This window comes from Doryrhamphus excisus, chromosome 9 (genome assembly GCF_030265055.1).
Source record: "Doryrhamphus excisus isolate RoL2022-K1 chromosome 9, RoL_Dexc_1.0, whole genome shotgun sequence".
NCBI classification, from domain to species: Eukaryota; Metazoa; Chordata; class Actinopteri; order Syngnathiformes; family Syngnathidae; genus Doryrhamphus; species Doryrhamphus excisus.
This window is the reverse complement of record NC_080474.1, coordinates 3,395,151-3,416,143: the sequence shown is the minus strand read 5'-3', so window position 1 is coordinate 3,416,143 and position 20,993 is coordinate 3,395,151. Positions and strand designations below refer to the sequence as shown.

The following is a 20,993-nucleotide window of genomic DNA, read 5'->3' as shown; positions in this document are numbered from 1 at the left end:
ACTTATATACATATAAGACATAACAGACTCACAAGTTATGATTGACAGCATACTTCCTGTGGTGGCAATTTCCTCTGAATGTAACATTACTGACACCGAGTGACTCCTTGGCACAGGAGCTGCTGTCGGCCACAACTCAAGCCAGTCACTCGCACTTTCTAACTGACTCAGTCAAATCTAATTAGCATGACTCAACAGGCCACGCCTCTTAAAGGTGCAGACATTTCATTACATATCACGTCTTGCTGAATGCTGGTATTTACATTAATTTTGACATTTTTATGCTTAAAATGCTTGTTTGACTTATCCAAAGAATACGTACACTTTGCTTAAAGGTCAACTTCCTTGTTTTAAGGAAGTGGATGGATTGTACAGGAAATGAAGCCTGACTGCTTTGTGCTTCTCTTGTGCAGGAAAAATAGAGAACTGCGCTACACCGCTGAGCTGTGGTTGTATTCTCCATGGTTTAATCTGATCGATGGGTGAGGGTGTCCCCTAGGGGGCCCCCGCTGAGATCTGAGGGGCCACCAGGCTCATGCATTTGAAAGGCATCTGTTTATTTTCCACATGCAAATGCGGCCCACCTCAAAAGGCTATAAGCTGCAGAGAACACACCATGTCAATGTATTAGAGTGTTGCGCCAGGGGGGCCCCGGGCCCCACTTATGTCAGGTTCAGGTTCTCCAAATAACCCTCCCCCACTCTTTTCCCTCCATGCCGGCGGCCACACACGAGCACGCTCCTCTATGGCGGCGGCGACAGAGGGAGGACTTTCACCGCCTTTCGTTATTTAGCGGCGTGTTCACGGCAGACGCGCACACAAAAGGTGCGACACTCCGTGTGCCAGATGAGGGTAGCCCGAGGAGAACCGGGCCAAACAATGCCAGATCTCCTCCCCCTGCCCTCCTCCATCCTGCCCCCTTTTGGCACACACTCTTGTCCTCCACGGCGTAGGGGTGGGGGGGGCCGGGCAGGAAGGTTAATGTGCTGACTTTGATCTTCGTCAAGGCGTACTGAGTAAGAATTCATTTACATTTCAGATGAAAAGCTTGACAGTATAAAAAGGCATCTTGTTTCTGGTATGTGAGGTTCCGCGTAATAGGCGAGGAATTTGGGAGAGGAAGTGGCGAGGAAACAGAAGGGATAAGCCCCTCTCTCGCCTTCACTGGGAAGGAGATGAAAGGGGAGCCCGATCTCAGCGTGCACTGTTCTTCTGGAACATGGGGACCACATGCTGCCCAAAAGCTTGTCTGGGCGCATTATTAATCAATTATTACTGTTTCCTGGGCAACTCACGCGCATCAAAATACGGCGTTGACAAAGACGTGGTCTTTTCAAACCATCAGGACGTCCCCCCCGGATTAAAACATGAAGATATTTCTCATTTAGAGAAAGGTTTTCTTGCGGGAAATCTATGTAATATATGTACAGTATGTACAGCGGCAGTGGGCCAGGAAGGATTGGAATTTTTTTATGCACACTAGAAACCTTGCAATCCTACACTCGACGTTTGAGGTTAATTTTCAAGTGGAACAGCTGCCACTGTGTTACTGTCATCATCCGACATTTGATCAAAGTTACTTCAGATTTGTCTGATCAAAACACAATCGCCGCATATGATTTCCATCAAAATATGACCGTAGAGCATACATAGCATTTTCATTACGTGGCTGTTTTTTTTTTTTTTACTGGCTCTGGGCACAAAATTTAATTTAACAAGAAAATCAAAACAAAAACGGAAAAACCTGTCGTAAAAAAATGAAGTCAAAATATTAAGAAAAAGAGTTGTAATCTAACAAGAAAAGAAAAAATCTAACAAGAAAAGCTGTCATCATCCTACATTTGATCAAAGTTACTTCAGATTTGTCTGATCAAAACACGATCGCCGCATATGATTTCCATCAAAATATGATGGTAGAGCATACATGGCATTTTCATTACGTGGCTGTTTTGTTTTTTTTTTTTACTGGTTCTGGGCACAAAATTTTATTTAACAAGAAGATCAAAACAATAATGGAAAAACCTTTATATATTAAATATAAGTCAAAATATTAAGAAAAGGAGTTGTAATCTAACAAGAAAAAGTTGTAATTTTACAAGAATAAAATAATATATTATTTCTCACAATGTAATATTATGAGGAAAAATAAATTTCAACAAAGAAATAAGCAAAAAGCAAATAATTTCTGCTACAAAAATGTCATTTTAGCACCATAAAGTAAATCAAAATATTAACTTTACACAAAAATAAAATTAAAAAGTAAAATAAAAAGAAAAGTAAAATAAGTTGCATAAAGATGAAATATTAAAGAAATTTAATTTTATTTAATATTTTAATATAATTATTAATGAATTATAATATAATTTAATAATAATAAAAAATATTTTTTATTATCAGAACTGGGTCTTAAATCATGTTAAATAAATAATAATAATAAATAATAAATATAAATAATAAATAAATAATGTTAATAAAAATGTATAATAATTTTGGGGGATAATAAACATTTCAAAATACACCTGCATTGTTGTGTGACTAAAATGAAAAGTACCCATCGTACTTTTCTTAAAAGTAAAACCTTGTCTCGTCTCGTTCCTTGTCGACCCGCCTGGTGACACAAGATCTTTACCTGACTGGATACGGACAGCTGCCTCTTCTCGCTCCTTCTTCATTTGCTTGAGGTTCTGCCAAGCGACGTAGCCCTTCCAGGCTGGGGGAAGACAAAAGCGTGTTTGTGTGAAATACTACAACACACACACACACACACAACATGAGATCCCACTTCAAAACAGCGGCTAAAGCAGGTGGCGCAGGGATAGATCCCTTCTCTGGGAACTCTCTGAAGTCTTATTGTCTCCCCCTGAAGCCTTGCTCTCAGCCCGCCAAGGTCAAGCTGTGGTTATCAAACTCTTTTACCATTGATCACATCAGGGATCACTCCAACCACTTCAGCATCAAGCGTTCAAGTTGGGTTTAGCCTACCACTTCACGTAGCTTTCCATGCTGAAGTCCCCGTCCCACCACACTGGTAGCCAGTGACGTGAGATGAGTTCATTGAGAGCTTTTAGCAACAAAGGCAGCAAATATACACCACTACATACACCACTATGTACATCTGTGTAATACTTGCTTTTATAGTCACTATAGCTACTCCAGACCCCATTCACTGTGCAATATCTGATCAACCTCCATGTGCAATATACTAAGTTCTATGTGAAGTATTTCCATAATGCCTCATATTAACTCACTAGCAAGATCTCAGTGTATAGACTGGTCATATATATCATCACGTTTCATATTATCTACGTACTGTATTGTATAGAACTCTGGGAAAAACTGTTGATTTTGTTAATACTTGGGTTGTTTATATTGTTTATTTTTCTATATTGTGTATTTTGTACTGCTTAACTGATTCTGTACTCTTCAAATTTCCCCACTGAGGGACAAATAAAGGCATATCTTATCTTATATTCATCTGTTGCTGATGCTTTTACAGCAGTTTTTTTTGGAATGGAACTTTTGGCCTTTTGAGGCCTCTGAACTGAACCCTGCAAAAAAGTATCTTACTATCATATGTATAGTTTAGTCTGATCTTTGACAAAGAGCCCAGCCCGTAACCTTTATTATATGGATAATATAACTATAATATAATACAACTCATTGTGTGTATTCCTCCAAGCAAAACCAGTGACCTGGGCCTTTAAGAATAAAAATATGTACGTATTTTTTATTAGAACCCAAAGTGATTGATCGATTGATACTTGAGCAAAAAAAATAAATGATCTTGATTGTTGATGTTTTTACAGCAGTTTTTGGGAGGAGGCTTTTTTTGTCCTCTCGGGTCCACGTAGGGTACTTTTGTTTGATATACTGTAGTACACAGTGTTTCACAATGAGGCAAAATATTGGCAACGCAAATACTTCCTGCATTGCCAAATGGGCTTTCTGAGCAGTAAAAGACGGAGTGGTACTTTATTAAAGGGGACCTATTATGCTTTTTCCACTTTTCTGACCTATAAATGTCATTACAATGTTGCATTTTAGTGTTAAACAATGCCAAAGTTTCATATCATGAAATTTGCACGTTTAGAAGTGAGCCCTGAAAGAAGTTAGGGATGACTCAAAATGCTCAGTTTCAGTGAGTTTTTTCTAAGACTGGCTCTCGGACTTTGTTATACTGTACAGGCGTCCACTGTGGTAGCACGGAGTGTGACCATTCACAGAGGAGTGGGCCTGGAGGCGGGCCGTGGTCGGAAAAAAAAAGACCGTTTTGAAAATCCAAGCAAATTCAGCTGGAGTAGGTGCAGATTCTAGAAGGTCGAGAAAGCTTTCTGTGCAGGTTATTGTGTGTAGCTGCTCTATAGGAGTCCACAAGTCTAACAAAGGGGCAGAAAATGACGATAACAAGTCCCTTTAAGGCGGCACGGCGGTCTAGTGGTTAGCGCGCAGACCTCACAGCTAGGAGACCAGGGTTCAATTCCACCCTCAGCCATCTCTGTGTGGAGTTTGCATGTTCTCCCCGTGCATGTGTGGGTTTTCTCCGGGTATTCCGGTTTCCTCCCCACATTCCAAAAACATGCTAGGTTAATTGGCCACTCCAAATTGTCCATAGGTATGAATGTGAGTGTGAATGGTTGTTTGTCTATATGTGCCCTGTGATTGGCTGGCGACCAGTCCAAGGTGTACCCCACCTCATGCCCGAAGACAGCTGGGATAGGCTCCAGCACCCCCACGACCCTCGTGAGGAAAAAGCGGTAGAAAATGAATGAATGAATGAAGTCCCTTTAAGGAGTACTTTTTAGTCCCGCCATCTTACACAATAGAAATAAAGAGCAGAACCCACACCAGCATGGGGAAAGAATTCAAACTCGACATGAAGATGATCGGAATTCTGTCTGAACATGACTCGAATTTCACATCCCGGTACCTGACTGGATGACAGTAGCACAGCGGTTCCTCTTGTCCTTCTGCTTTTGGTAGCGTCGTGCCTGCAGCCAACCTTTGGTGTAGGCTTGCATCACCACCACCCGAGCTATCACCTCCCTCAGGAGCAGGTTCAGCTGCTCCACGTGGTAGTACCTCAGGAACACCTGACACCACCAAACCTGGTCTTACTACCAAAACATCTAAATATTGTTAAAGGATTTCAATATCACACTACCTTTGTTTTTCCCAGCACCCAGTCTTGAAGTCTGGCTCGCTCCAGGATGGCGGCAACATTCTCTTTGCTGGTCTCTGGCATCTGGTGAGCCCGGAAGGCAAGGTAGTAGTACCTGCAGGTGAAGGTAAAGGTGTGCAAGGCAATGATGGAAGGAAGCTATGTGCCTGTGGGTCAGCCCTGTGGTTGGACTCATCTATCCTGGTTTCATTTTGCCTAAAGTTGACAGTGCTGGGATTTGCTGATGGTTTATCTTATCAATTCCGAAAGGGAAATAAACATTTGCACCTCGAAAATGAGATGGCCAAGGGTGGAATTGAACCCTTGTCTCCTAGCTGTGAGGTCTGCGCGCTAACCACTCAACCGCCGGGAGGAAACCGGAGTACCCGGAGAAAACCCACACATGCACGGGGAGAACATACAAACTCCACACAGAGATGGCCGAGGGTGGAATTGAACCCTTGTCTCCTAGCTGTGAGGTCTGCGTACTAACCACTCAACCACCATGCCACCCTAGTTATTTCTTATTTTCTCTTATTATGTCTATTATATTGGGTAATAGGAGTGCAAATGTGACTATAGGGGTGTTATTTCAGGTCTAGACGGCTCTAATGGTGTTCAAAGGTATCATTTTTCTTTTGTTAGTCAGACCTTCTGGAAAGGACTAACGACACCAACTAAAGTTTCACTGTACCTTTTTTTTTGGTTTTAATGTGAATGGCAGACCTGTTTTCAGATAAATGGTTTATTTGGTTGAAAACGTTCCCACGGAGGCAGACCCAAAGTTGTGAGTTACTTTTGGAATAATGGCTGAGGATTTGATGCTGTGCGTTACGGGTCTTAACAGCAATCAAGGCAAGACTTCACCGTCTCTCCTTGAGCCTTTTCCGATGTTAAGTTGGGTTCTTTTTCAACAGCCCACAAAGAAGGGCTGCCATCATCCTGGGAATATCTGCAGACATCTTACTACTTGCCTCACACGCACTCTTTGTCGGGAGTTTACAAAATAGCAGCACTAAAGCGGTGCATGAAAGCACCACAACTACAACTACTTCATCTCTTCTGTTCCGCCGTCGCTGGGAAAAACAACAATGGAGAGGAAAACTTCTTTGAACAGCGTTCCCCGCCTCAGCCTTCATTTTCTTCTTCTTGTTATTTCTTTGATGATAAACACAAAAGCGCTGCTCCCAACATCAGACGGGCCTTTGATATGAGGGGATGCGTTTAAATCGCTTTTCATTTCAAGTGGAGTTTAGCCATTCGGACTTCCTGTGTGGCTCAGGTGGGATGATGCTGATCCTGTGGCGGCAGCATCATTCCCAAATGTATCATACATGGATTAGAACAGTAAACACAATAGGAAAATATCAAAACTTATGTACGGTGATCAGAGGACGATGGAATACTGACTGTGGTAGATGACAGTAGGCCATCATCTCGCAATTTAGCCGCATAGTGGTCGAGTGGTTAGCATGTTGGCCACACAGTAAGGATATCGGGATCTCTGTTTCGCCATCTCTGTGTGGAGTTTGCGTGTTCTCCCCGTGCATGCGTGGGTTTTCTACGGGTATTCCGGTTTCCTCCCACATTCCAAAAACATGCTAGGTTAATTACCGACTCCAAATTGTCTATAGGTATGAATGTGAGTGTGAATGGTTGTTTGTCTATATGTGCCCTGTGATTGGCTGGCGACCAGTCCAGCGTGTACCCCGCCTCTTGCCCGAAGACAGCTGGGATAGGCTCCAGCACCCCCCGCGACCCTCGTGAGGAAAAGCGGTAGAAAATGAATGAATGAATGAAAAAAAGTTGTAATCTAATGAGAAAATGTTGTATAATAAGAAAAATAACATCATTTTAGTCGCATAAAGTTGACATTTTAAAGAAAAAAAGCCTTTTTTAAAAAGTTGTTATATGAGAAAACAAAACAATAAATTAAGTTGTCAATTTTTTAAATTAGGTTGTGGAAAAAGGTATAATGTTACAGGAATAATATCAAAATTTGGGTAAAAAGTCATAATTACAAAAAGAAAATTTTGATTAAATTAAGAAAATAACAGAAAAATAACAGAAATGGGGGAAAAAAATACTATAATTTTACAAGAATAAATCCCAAGTGAAATTTGTGAGGAAAAACGATGTAATTCTATCAGTATAGAGTTGAAATATTAAAAGCACCCCGCCTCTCATTGTCACATTGTGGCTTAGTGGTTAGCATGTTGGCCTCACAGTCAGGAGATCAGGGTTCTATAGTCATAGAGCTGACTCTTTAAAGTCAACGAGCCATGGGGTTGGCAAAGTACGGCCCCCAATGGTCAAATTGGGTTCACCAGATGCTTTATTTAATGTCAATTTTAGACATTTTTTAAAAAATATGTAGCCATCCAGACAACAGTCAAATAAAAACCACTACACGTGACACACGACTAAATAAATGCCGAATCACAACACAAATGCCAATATTACACCCATGCATTCCCACCGCAAAGCATGCTGGGTCACTTTGTTAATCATAGTGCACATTCAGCAAGAAGCAGACTTTCGAGTCTCGGGGTTTCAAGGACAGTTTGCAGTTTACAATCGAAAACAAAAAACTGCAATGCCTACGCTGGACTAGCGTCCAACAACGGTTTAGCGAAGCCCAACTGATCGCCCAAAGAAGAACCCCGTTCCGCTGTCATGTATGAATTCTGTCAGAGAGGTCCTACAACGGGTGTAAACTTCCCTTTTTTTCGATGTTACGATACGAGGCATCAACTTGTCTCCGTTGGACAGCTAATCGCTCCTCAGACAGAGATTTACAGGAAATAGTAGCATATCTGGAAACTATGTGTCCTATCAACAGAGGGAAAATATTCCATTCCCAACGGTATCGATATTGAGGTGACCTTTGGAAGGTGAGACTGCCTTGCTGTCGGAATGTGTTCCTCTGATGTAAGAGGGAACACATTTCATTTCTAACACTACGACAAAGTATTGCAGAAAAGTTTTTTTTTTTTTTTTACAATTTTCCTTTCATAGTTGTCCATATTTGTGGCTTTACCCAGTAAATAATTATATTTATGAAGAAGGAATTCAATTACTTTTAGTTTGGGAAAATAACTCCAATAGAATAGAATGCCTTTGATTAAAAAATACAATTACATTAATTAATTAATGATTAATTAATTAATTCTCTTATTATGTCTATTATATTGGGTAATAAGAGTGCAAATGTGACTATAGGGGTGTTAATGATTGATGATTAATTAGTTAATCACAATTAATTAATACATACATTAATAAATAACATCTAAAATTAAAAAAACATTATTATATTTACATATATTAATTTTATTTGTATAGCTTCAATAATTCATCAACATAATATATAATAACATTTTTGGTTTAATTCAATTAGCAACAAGAAGTGTTATGATTTTATGTTTTGCTTATCTTGTAAATCCGAGACATATTTTTTAAGAACACAAACAAAGTACTTAGCTAATGAGGAGGTGTCGTTGGGACTGCGCCTTAAAGGAATACCAATGGGAAAAGGAAATCACGTTAGAGCTTTTTCCAGGTCACAGAATGGAAGAACAAACTCGTTATGAATAGCAAAGAGAAGAGCATTAAAATGCAACCCCCCCCCTCCGAATGGCACGTCCTCCCTGTTTGAATTTTATCCCTGTTCCCAGGCTGGAGTATCCATCCCGTTAAGAGAAGTGTAGGATTTATTCCTGCGCTATCACTAATGATTGCCAATTAGTCAGACTCTTGCTCCGCTCAACTTGGACCTCGTCTAATTAAAGAACTCGTGTTTTGTCTGATGAAGGCCATGGCTGACTTGTTCTGCTCCATCTCTGTCAGTGCTCAGTGTGTGTGTGTGTGCGTGTGTGTGTGTGTGTGTGTGTCTTACCTGTTGACAAACTCTTCAAAGCGAATGCGGTGGGAGTATCCCTGGCGGCGAATGCTGACCGTTTCCAGGATGCCCGTGTAGCGCAGCTGCACCATCACCCTGTCCTTGCAGAAGCACAGCGCCTTCCTGTCGTCGTTGGGCTTGATGCAGCGTACAAAGTGTGGCTGACCCACCACCATCTTAGACAGCAAGTCCATCAGCGAGTACTGCAAGCATCACAACATCACAACATGACAGTGGCCTGGATCAAGACCAGAAAACCTCCATCGTGTGGCGGAAGTGGCAAAGAATGACATTTAAGAGAAAGATGCTGAGATCTTAAGTATGGTTCCCAGCTGTGACAACAACATCGCTTTTCACATTTTGAAAAGTATACATTATTTTCCCAGCCTTAAGAATAACATAAAACAATATTTAACACAATAACTGATCCCTGCGTCTCGACCACGGCCATAAAAATGTCATTTTGACACAAAACCCTCCAGGTAGCCTGACATTGATGTCCCCCTCCGATTTCATATCAACATTTGCAATAAAAAACAATGATTATATTAGATTCTGCTCCGGAATCCTCCCTTTTGCTCTTCAATTGCCGTTGTTCACTATCAAGGTTTAGTCCCTAAATATGCCTCATCTAGCGATAGCTACTGACGACTAATGAATGATTGATGTAACCAGTCACAGCACACAGCTATGGTGCGTTAAAGGACTGCCAAACAAAGTGGGAAATCTCAACGCATGATCAGTGAAGCACAAAAACAAACATAAAAAAAAAAAATTTTTTAATTGAAACGGTGATCCGGGGCGGCACGGCGGTCTAGTGGTTAGCGCACAGACCTCACAGCTAGGAGACCAGGGTTCAATTCCACCCTCGGCCATCTTTGTGTGGAGTTTGCATGTTCTAATGTTCAAAATATTTTTTTTATAATAATTGCGTCTGTACAGCAGCAGGAAAACAAGCAACATGTAGCAAACCAAACATTAGGTGCGTGTAACCAGAAACTAAAGGTAAAACAGAACAACAAAGGAAGTGACTACAAAATAAAAGCATGACGAATGTGAGCTATTAAACATTTTCTATAAATTCAGGGTGTTTAGCCGTGTCACCACAAAATTTGTACACATCTTGAGGTGATTGACAAGTTGTGTCAAATTTGAAGAAGATTGGTTGAAAGACGGGCGGCACGGCGGTCTAGTGGTTAGCGCGCAGACCAGGGTTCAATTCCACCCTCGGCCATCTCTGTGTGGAGTTTGCATGTTCTCCCCGTGCATGCGTGGGTTTTCTCCGGGTACTCCGGTTTCCTCCCACATTCCAAAAACATGCTAGGTTAATTGGCGACTCCAAATTGTCCATAGGTATGAATGTGAGTGTGAATGGTTGTTTGTCTATATGTGCCCTGTGATTGGCTGGCGAACCAGTCCAGGGTCTACCCCGCCTCTCACCCAAAGACAGCTGGGATAGGCTCCAGCACCCCCGCGGTAGAAAATGAATGAATGAATGAAACGGTGATCCATGAATACTGTACATTTGACCTGTTTTATCACTAATGTATGAATTATTACAGACTTACGGTGAACTTTTTGCTGAAATAACAGTCTATGTTCCGCAAGAAAAAAATATATATATTTTTGAGCAAAAATCCACACATTATTGTGGCGGTGAATTCTGCATTGAATGTGCGGTCAGCACAATCGCCATCACACCTTAAATGCAATTAGCAGCAAGCTATGACTAAAATTGATTGTTGATTACTCTTAACCACAGCAAACTACAACCATAAATAATAAACATATTAAGTAAAACATGACTGTGGTGTCAACTTTCATATCTGAAAAGTTCTTGTTCTTACTTTGTTGACATGTCTGACACTTGGTTCTGATAGGAAGATCACCTTTGTCACAACATCTGCTGCCTGGTGTGTGTTTACCCAGCCATCTGTAAGCACGATGACGCAAAAGGACCATCATGAAAGCAAAAGCAGCTTAAGCGTTGATGAATAATCGAAAGGCGCTGGAAGTAAATGTTTATTTCTACAATGGCCTTGGCACGGGTGCATCAGAGAGCTTTTAATGCACATTTCACATTGATCCTTGATGAGAGGTATTCATTTTAGTGCTGCGGTTGTGTTTTGTGTACCAGTACTGCAGCTCTTGTATGCACACGTACAGTAACTGCGTGGGTGTACCTAATGTCGCCGGTGACTACAAATGAGGCTATTCAACTAAAATGTCCTGAGGGCGCTAATTTCAGAAAGCTAAGAACCGAAAAGGCCAGACTTTCTCGTCCCTGATTATTATATTATCCTTATTTTCTATATAATGTCAATTCAAGGCCATACTTTCATACGTTTACCTCACCATATGGGTAACATATTAGTCATGCATTAAAACACAAGGGGCTGCACGGTGGTCGAGTGGTTAGCGCGCAGACCTCACAGCTAGGAGACCAGGATTCAATCCCACCCTCGGCTATCTCTGTGTGGAGTTTGCATGCGTGGGTTTTCTCCTGGTACTCCGGTTTCCTCCCACATTCCAAAAACATGCTAGGTTAATTGGCGACTCCAAATTGTCCATAGGTATGAATAGAGTGAGTGTGAATGGTTGTTTGTCTATATGTGCCCTGTGATTGGCTGGCCACCAGTCCAGGGTGTACCCCGCCTCTCGCCCAAAGACAGCTGGGATAGGCTCCAGCACCCGCCACGACCCTCGTGAGGAAAAGCGGTAGAAAATGAATGAATGAATAAAACACAAGGTACAAGTTCCTCTACAGTATATAACAGCTGTTTTCAGGATCAACAACAAAAATGCTAGTCAAAGATCCTCTATGCAACAGGAGCGCTCTGCTGTATTTAACGACCTAATGCAAAAACATCAATTCAAAGATATTCTATATGACAGGAGTACTCTGCAGTTTTTCAGTACAAAGTACAAACAAACAAAAACGCTAGTTAAAGATCCTCTATGTGACAACAGCAAATTTCTAGTCCAAGCTCTTATGACAGGAGTGCTCTGCTATTTTTCAGGACCGACACAAAAACACGCTAGTCAAAGGCCCTGCCTGTGAGAGGAGAACTGTGATGTTTTTCAAGACCTACAATAAAACTCCTAGTCAAAGATCCTCTATTTGTGGGGGGACAAACCAGATCATGGAAAGCGTTCAGAAGAAATGATAACAAATTTTTCATAACATTGATTTTTATGTAAATGCTTTTCATATTTCATAAGGTGATTTATTTGTGAAAACAATAATAGAAGCTGACTCCAAAATTGTCGATAGGTATGAATGTGAGTGTGAATGGTTGTTTGTCTATATGTGCCCTGTGATTGGCTGGCCACCAGTCCAGGGTGTACCTCGACAGCTGGGATAGGCTCCAGCACCCCCGCGACCCTCGTGAGGAAAAGTAGTAGAAAATGAATGAATTAATTAACAATAGAAGCTCACAGTTTTGGCATGTTTATGTCGTTTGTTTCAGCTATATATCTTCCCACTTTGTTTGGCGGTCCTTGAATGCACCATATTGTGTTCTCCAAGTAACTCTTCCAGACTTCTATTTTCTATTTTCTTTCACCACATCCTTTTCCCAACCCCGACCATGCCGCCAACCCTAACCCTAACCCAACCCCCTAAACCTAACCCAAACCCATAACCCAAACCTAACCCCACAAAGGTTTATTGGACTTCAAAGATGTCCGAGGACCGACAAAGGTCATGGACCACTGCTTTATATAACAGGAACCCTCTGCTGCTTTTAGTAATCTGCTGGAACATGTTCACTCCCACGGTTTGAACTGGGGTCATGTCTCTCACGGGCCTAATTTGGCCCAAGGGTCCCAGGTTGAATACAAGTGATGCACCCTGCACAAAGCATGATAACAGAGAAAGAACCTACACGGAAATAGGAGGCCACCGTCTGTCTCCTCATGTTGGTGGTTTCCTCCGGGTGCCGCATCATCTCCATGGTGTCCACCTGAACACAACACATTCCCAGTGACTTCCGTGCATTGATGAGCGGACCAGAACCGGGCTGTCACTGCGCTTTTCTTATGCGGCAAGGTTGAAATGAGCTGCTGTTTATTTGCAAGCCGATGTTCCCCTGCAGACATAAAATGTACCATTCCTGCCTCTGTAAATGGCCCGGTTGGGAACACACAGCTGTACTAAGTGTGGCGTCGGAATAACATGGCCCCATAAACAATTAAAGCTAGCAATCTCAGGAATAAGCCAGCGCTGCTGTGGGGCACGGGAGAATTGCAGTCTGAATAATGAGACTCGACGTCATCAAGCGCGGAGCCTTCTCGACGACGGATTAACGAGGACGCAAAAAAAAGCCTTCTAATGGCTTTGGCAGTTCATGGCTTCATCAAAATTAATGAAGCAATAGATATTTTATGGTAAGTCCACGTGGCAAAGTGCATACATTACCTTAATACTTTATTTCAACAGAGAAAGAAAGGTACAGCCAAAGCTCTCTGCGGGAGCTCCGTGGATGCTTTGAGCATTTCTGATCACTCACACGTTACAAAGGCGCATACGAGACTTAAAATTAGCTAACTACCCTCGTTTGACTTTATTCTGACTTTTTTGTCACCGTCACTTCCTCTCAACTATACTTGGCGGCTTTGATTGAGAACACGATGGCGTACATATTACATCAAGACCACAGACTTGCTATTAGAATGTCCTGACGTGCGAGAGGGTTCGCTGCCAAGAGGCGGACGAGCGTTCCAGAGAGCGACTGGATGAGATTCCAAGTTAGAGGAACATCGTTAAAGTTTGAATGACAGTCAGATGGAAGAGTAAGACTCAACACCAGGAAGTACAGTTCTGTTCAGTTCATGGTATGCAACTGATGAGTTGTGTCTATGATGACCAAGTTAACAGCCCCCCCCTACCCCGTTATGGCTTGGGTCCCTTGTGCTTTGGGTTGGTGCGGTGTCTTCAGTGGTGCTGACTCTGCATCGGTCTGTTGTGGGCAAGAGGGAGCTACGCCTCTTAATTCACTTAATTCATTAATCTACGTTCCTACCCTCACTATGGTCATGAACTTTGGGTACTGACCAAAAGAACAAGATCACAGGTACAAGCAGCAGAAATTATTCATTTTCATAGGGTGGATGGGCTTGGAGAAGAACTGCTGCTCCTCCGTATTGAGAGGAACCAGATGAGGTGGCTCCCGGACACCTCCTGTTGGAGGTGTTCAAGTCACTCTGACCGGTAGGAGACCTCAGGGAAGACCCAGGAGAGGCTACGTTGTGGATCAAACGGGACACACATTCCCCAACTTTCCATCTTTCTTATTATTTATCCTGAAATTCATTTTTTTTGTATATTGAATTGCATATTGAAAGTTTTTTAAAAAACCTTGTCCTTTTAAGCAACATAAGTGATAAGTGAGTCAGTGCACACACACACATGACAGGACAAGCTCCAATAGTCCAGGCTGAAAAAAAATATGGTCAGATTTGGGGAAAATGTCTCATTAGCAGTGACAAATAGATAAGTAAGCAGCCTACACATCTTTCATGCCGGTTCCCCACACATGCAGTGCTGGTATTGGAACAGACAATATACTTTTACATTGGAGTGGGGAAAAGTGATTTTTTTTTTTTGTGTCCGTTCATTCCTGCTTGGGATTTCTCCTTTCTGGTGTTTTGGTGTTTTGGCGTTTCAATAAAGTGATTGCTGATCGACATTTTTGTCATTCTCTCAATGTCCGGGGGCGAAAGTTACAGTACATTATATCTACACAGAAGCATCACAGTCCATGGGATGTGTAACCCGGATGAGTTGGCAGCTGTGGAATGGGCGGATTACACACTTCCCAGCATGCTTTGCTGGAGTTAAAAGTCTTATGCCTCTTGTTGGTGTTATTTTGTATAGACATGGTGTAATAGTTAAAGTACAGATCTTTTTAGTCGAGCACGGTTAAATTATTCTGACTTTTGGTCTGAATCTGGCACTTTTACCGGAGGAATCGCTTAATTACACCAATCGCTGTCAGTCATTCTTTTGATCAGGTCCGCAAGGCAGGCCGACTCAATGCTATTGTCCAAACAGTTCCGCGGGCCAGATGAAACTGCATCGTGGGCCTGACTTTAACACAAACCCTAAGAGGTACTATCCCTCTATCACCACCACGGTGCGCTCCGTAGAGGAAACCCAAGCCAGATCAGGTCCCAGCTGCTTCTTGGTCAACCCAATTGAACTGTACCAGTTTGGCGGAAACGCAGATTTAGTAAATTCGGACATTCTGATTCCAACAGAGCCTTACCTTCAAGAGGTATTTGGGAGACTTTGAGTACAGCAACATGTAGACGAGAAACATGAAAAGAAAGAAAGAGAAAGTAGTACAGTAGGCAGTACAGTACGTAGAAAAATAGCACAAACAAAGGAGATGGAGTGCACATATTGCAAAGTATTTAGCAAACTTTGAAACTGAACTGCATAGACAAAAGATTTAAAAAATGGATGTGACCTGAAAATATCGTACTGTTATCTTACTATTGTGGTATAATCCAGTATGACCAATGTTAATTAGAAGAGACACTGCATTGACATACAGTAAACCTCGGATATATCGGACTCGGATATATCGGAAATTCGCTCACAACGGACAGATAAAAAAGAACCGATTTTTCTGTAATGCATTTCCAATAAAAATTCATTGCATATATCGGATTTTTTATAACGGATTTCGCCTATTTCGGACAAAATCTCCAGTCCCGTTCCAATGCATTTCCATTAAATTTCCCTCGCATATATCGGATGGCCGCATCGTGGCGCTCCGATTCGCCGAATCGTGACAGGCCGCTATACGGCGTCATTTGCAGCGTTGCCTGCGCGTCCAGGTACATTGGAAACATAGTCAAGGAAGTGCCTTTTTATAACGGATAAAATCCAATTTACGCATATACCGGATATAAATCCGATATATGCGTAAAACGGACATTTTCCGGTATACGCATATAACGGATTTCGCTTATATCGGACAAAACCAGTGGGAACAATTGAATCCGATATATCCGAGGTTTACTGTACTTGACATACTGTAGCTTCATAAAATACTGGAAGGTCTTTCCATAGAACCCGACACATTTAAATGTACGGCGTTATGATTCAATGAAACCAATGATGCTTACAATTGAGTCAAATAGTTGGGACTTGAATATAGGAATTGGCTTGACTGTTCCAATACTTGTACTGGGGACTGTACTTTGTACGTTTGTGTGAGAAAGTGGCGTTGTTTTATGAGAACATCATACTTAGACGTTGAAAGTATACTCAGGAGGTCTGATGGAAGCGTGTTAACTCTCTCATTTTGGGAAACCAAAAGTTCCCTTAAGTGGCCATAAACATCAGAAAAGTTGCAAAAAAAAAAAAGTGCTTTAAAGCCGCTGACACTGAATGCCAGATGGCGATGCCGCATCACCACAAGCAAGAGAAGAAACATAACAGGGTAGTCTATTAATGTTGGCTACGCTTCACAGCACCGGTTCTTTTTATTGGGCTGCGATGCCTGTGAGCAACTCGTAAAAAAAAAAACAAAAAAAAAACATCATGTTCTCATACGCCACAAGTCGGACCTCAGGAGTCTCACCTTGCTGTGTCCTGAGCTGAGCTGCGGAGGCAGAGACCGAGATGCGGCGCTCACCCGGGCTCGGGCCGTAGCGAGGTTCCCTATCCAAAATAAAAAGACAAATGATGGTAATGATGGTGTCCTGGAGTACATACCGTGCTACTTCCTCCAAAAGGTCCAATGAAAACTAATTGTACAAAAACCAAATCACTTTTACCCATAAGACATCATCCAATCCAATAAATCCAATTCATCTAGACACCCAAAATATGAACCAAAATTGATTCTGTGGACAAGTTTGTTATTGTTAGGACAGGCCCGTTAATAAGGTGAAAGTCCCATCGGAATCTTTTTTCTAACAGCTGTGAAATTAGTCTCTCGAGTGGTAAGCGCGCAGGCCTCACAGCTAGGACACCCGAGTTCAATTCCACCCTCGGCCATCTCCGTGTGGAGTTTGCATGTTCTCCCCGTGCATGCGTGGGTTTTCTCCGAGTACTCCGGTTTCCTCCCACATTCCAAAAAACATGCTAGGTTAATTGGCGACTCCAAATTGTGGAGTGTGAATGGTTGTTTGGTCACGTAGGGTTGCCAACACTCGTAATCGAGCCGACAGGGGGAGGCAATTTTTGTCAACACTAGTCTGTAACACCTTGGTTCGCTTTGACTTCTTGACTTCTTGACGTTTAGCAGAGTGACATTTTGTTTTTAAAACAAACAGCAATGCGGGTAGTTTGGAGCTCGTTTTTGTCCCACAGAGAAGTGGCTATCACTTTCATGAGGTAATTTTTCAATTTTTTTTTCAACATAAAAACATACAATAGGGTGCCTAGCCTTACGATGGTGATACTATCACAGGGGTCTCCCAGATGTTGTTGAGTAGCTAAAAAAATAATTATAATAATCAGGGAAGTATGCTGCATATTCCGATACCGATCATCCATGAATGAGATTGGCGGATACCAATCATGTAGAGTAAGCGTTAATTTTTAAATGTATTTCGGATGAAAGCTATTAGCCAGGGATGCCATAAAAAGAAAGAAAGTTAGGACAATTCCAAGATCCCCTGACTGCCAAGGGGAGGGGGGCGGGGCACAAATCACACAAATAAATGCAATGCAAAAGACACACAAAAAGTCTAAAAGTATTTTTTTTAATAATAATAATAAAATAAAATGTAATAATAATAATAAAAGTTACATTTTTAATAATTACCTATTTGCCAGGGACCCTTGGGATTGTCCAACGGCTGCCCTGGCTAATATTACTATATCATACTATATTACTCATCATAAATGCATTGGAGAAAGTACAGTTATGAAACTCCATGTACTGTATACTCCGTATCGCACAAGCTACCTCATGGTATCGACATCGGAATCGGCAGCATAATACTGTAGCGGTTCTTCTACTGCGGTAAGTCGGTAAAAAACCATTCCAAAGAAGCTGAAAGGCGTTAGGAGAGCATCTGCGTTCACAACCAGAGGATGTCGTGAATGCGGCATATGCACGACAGTCTCAAAGTTTCTGCACAAGATGTCCAAATGTTTTCTCTGGCGATATCTTCACAGGCTAAACTGTGATTAATAGCAGTGAAAGCAGCCTTTGAAGCAGGATTGTGGCATCAAAGTCCTAATCCATGGGTGGCAGGATTTTTATAATGAGTGGGAAGTATCTTAACACATTTCAAAGGCTTTACTCCATGAATAAACAATAGCTGCACAGATGTGCCACACACACCTTTGCAAAAAAAAAAAAAAAAGAAAGAAAGAAAGAAAGAAGCACACACAGGAAGCAGCATTCTCCAAGCTGGGCTCATAACAGCGAGGAGGAACAGCTTTGTAGGTTTTGTGACAAGGCAACAATTGCATAAACACACACAGGAGCAACTTCTTTCTATTGTTTGCCATACATTTTTCATTTCAGGAGCAGGTTTTCACAAACGAGCATTAGCGCCTGCTCTCCTCTCTAATATAGTACACGCCTTACAAATGCCAATCAAAGTGAGATTAAAATCAAACTAGGATTAATCGCTTTGGTCTTTAATGATTGCTGACAATCACACAGCATCACCGTACACCTGAAGACTTCAAAAAAAGACCCAAACATCTTCGACTTTGACATGTATCCTCTCATTATTTATTCATCTTTGTCCATTTCTGACATTTTAACTCAAACATTTTGTGTTTATGCTAATTCTGCACTCAACAGAGTAACATTTTGTGGACAGAATCTTGTGGAATTTCAGAAATCATTCTAATGAAGGTTACATGCGTAGGCAAAACGTTCATACATTCATTCATTTTCTGTGCTGGAGCCTATCCCAGCTGTCTTCGGGCGAGCTGGTGGCCAGTCAATCACAGGGCACATATAGACAAACAACCATTCACACTCACATTCATACCTATGGACAATTTGGAGTGGCCAATTAACCTAGCATGTTTTTAGAATGTGGTGTAGTGGTAGGTTACCGGGACATAATTCACCCTGGAACTATCGATAGGGAAGGTGTTGCCACCCGGAGGGGTAGGCGCAAGGGACGGGGGTTTTCCGCTTTGATGTCTTTACGTAGCAAAAGAGTGCAAGTTAATTTTGGCAAGAAAAATAAAGTTTTTCGGCACTCCGCCTCAGACTCCAGTTCTTCGGCGCTTCAGTGGGAGGAAAACCGGAGTACCCGGAGAAAACCCACGCATGCACGGGGAGAACATGCAAACTCCACACAGAGATGGCCGAGGGTGGAATTGAACTCGGGTCTCCTAGCTGTGAGGTCTGCGCGCTAACCACTCGACCGCCGGGACGAAACCGGAGTACCCGGAGAAAACCCACGCATGCACGGGGAGAACATGCAAACTCCACACAGAGATGGCCGAGGGTGGAATTGAACTTGGGTCTCCTAGCTGTGAGGCTAACCACTCAAAGCCTTTCCTCGTAATAATACATTAAAATTAAGACGTTTTCTCATTATATCACATCTTCTTCCTTTAATATTTTCACTTCCCTGCAGATTTTCCCATATATGCTGTTGAGTGGTTAGCATGTCAGCCACACAGTCAAGAGATCGGGAAGACCTGGGTTCAATTCTCCGCTAGAGCATCTCTGTGTGGGTTTTCTCCGGGTACTCCGGTTTCCTCCCACATTCCAAAAACATGCTAGGTTAATTGGCGACTCCAAATTGTCCATAGGTATGAATGTGAGTGTGAATGGTTGTTTGTCTATATGTGCCCTGTGATTGGCTGGCCTGCCTCTCGCCCAAAGACAGCTGGGATAGGTTCCAGCATACCCCCGCGAACCTTGTGAGGATAAGCGGTATGTGTCATAATGTGCCGTGGGCCAATAAAAGAACAGCAGTGCTCCACAGATGGCCCCCACGCCGCACTTTGTTCCCCCACAGTAAGTAACGGTGGTGTGTTGAAGTGAGATTCAACAACCAGAGAGAAGAGTAGCGGTTAAAGTGTGTCGGATGTATCCACAGCACACATGGGTGGGGGCTTTTGGGGGGGGCTGATAAGGGGGGGCCCGCTCCAATTAGCCCAGAGTAAAGCTGCTTGGATTAATTGGAGCGGGTGGTGTGCAAATGAAGTGCGCTCTCCCCTCTCCCCATTAGCGCTGCTGGGCCAGATCATCTGAGCACATTTGTCATGATGAATTAGCGGCTGCGGGTGGAACGGCCTCGCGCGGCGTCACTGCGCTTTCACGCCTCTCACTTCTATGACACCATCAAGGGGAGATGAAGGGGCTGCGGCGCCGCGGCGCAAACTGTGACAGTTGTACCTAAGCCTTCGCCAATGGACGCTCGCTGCTAGCTTGGAGTACGCATTAATTCATCCTCGCTAGCGCGGTTTCCTATCCCCTCCTGACTGCATGATTAGAGCGCGGGTTAATAGTCTGCATCCTCAAAGATGTCTGCCTCCTGAGACATGAAACCCAGGGAGCACCTGTGATGTCCGGCCTGAACGAAGACCTCCTCATTTAGATCCAGACAGGAACTTTTTCTAATGATGAGGATTATTAGAATTCAAACGCAGGCAAACCCCGAAAGAGGACAAGGTCTTCCATCATGGAATAATGAAGATAAAGAAGAGGTTTGTGATTAAAAAGCTAAAGAGGAGAACTGTTGAGGGGAACTAAAGGTCACGTCGGGTTACTCAAGCTGGTTCCCAGTCCAGTATGAAATCAGTGATCCCTGATCACTCATGACGCTTCCACACCAGTTGCTACTTGCCAATCAACATGCTGAGTTTGATCCTTGATCATCCATAAAATAAACAACAACGTGTCAACATGATAACAGACAAGACAAGTTATTAGAAAATAATGACAAATCAATACAACCTTAACAGCCACTAAACCAGGGGTCTCAAACATG

The 20,993-nt window shown here is 42.5% G+C and overlaps 1 protein-coding gene across 14 annotated transcripts in view; it reads right to left on the bottom strand.

The window, feature by feature from the left end:
• Nucleotides 1-20,993, bottom strand: part of myo3b (myosin IIIB) — a 104,839-nt gene that overhangs the window by 35,246 nt on the left and 48,600 nt on the right. For 12 of the 14 annotated variants that reach the window (XM_058081547.1, XM_058081546.1, XM_058081549.1 and 9 more), the window contains 7 exons: nt 16,652-16,731; nt 15,326-15,346; nt 12,944-13,021; nt 9,054-9,259; nt 5,162-5,273; nt 4,928-5,090; nt 2,630-2,710 (listed from right to left, as the gene is read on the bottom strand). In XM_058081547.1, the coding sequence (XP_057937530.1) occupies nt 2,630-2,710; nt 4,928-5,090; nt 5,162-5,273; nt 9,054-9,259; nt 12,944-13,021; nt 15,326-15,346; nt 16,652-16,731 (741 nt within the window). Of the gene's footprint in view, nt 1-2,629; nt 2,711-4,927; nt 5,091-5,161; nt 5,274-6,764; nt 8,668-9,053; nt 9,260-12,943; nt 13,022-15,325; nt 15,347-16,651; nt 16,732-20,993 lie in introns of those variants that run through there. The other 2 variants (XM_058081542.1, XM_058081551.1) reach the window with 2 other exon arrangements.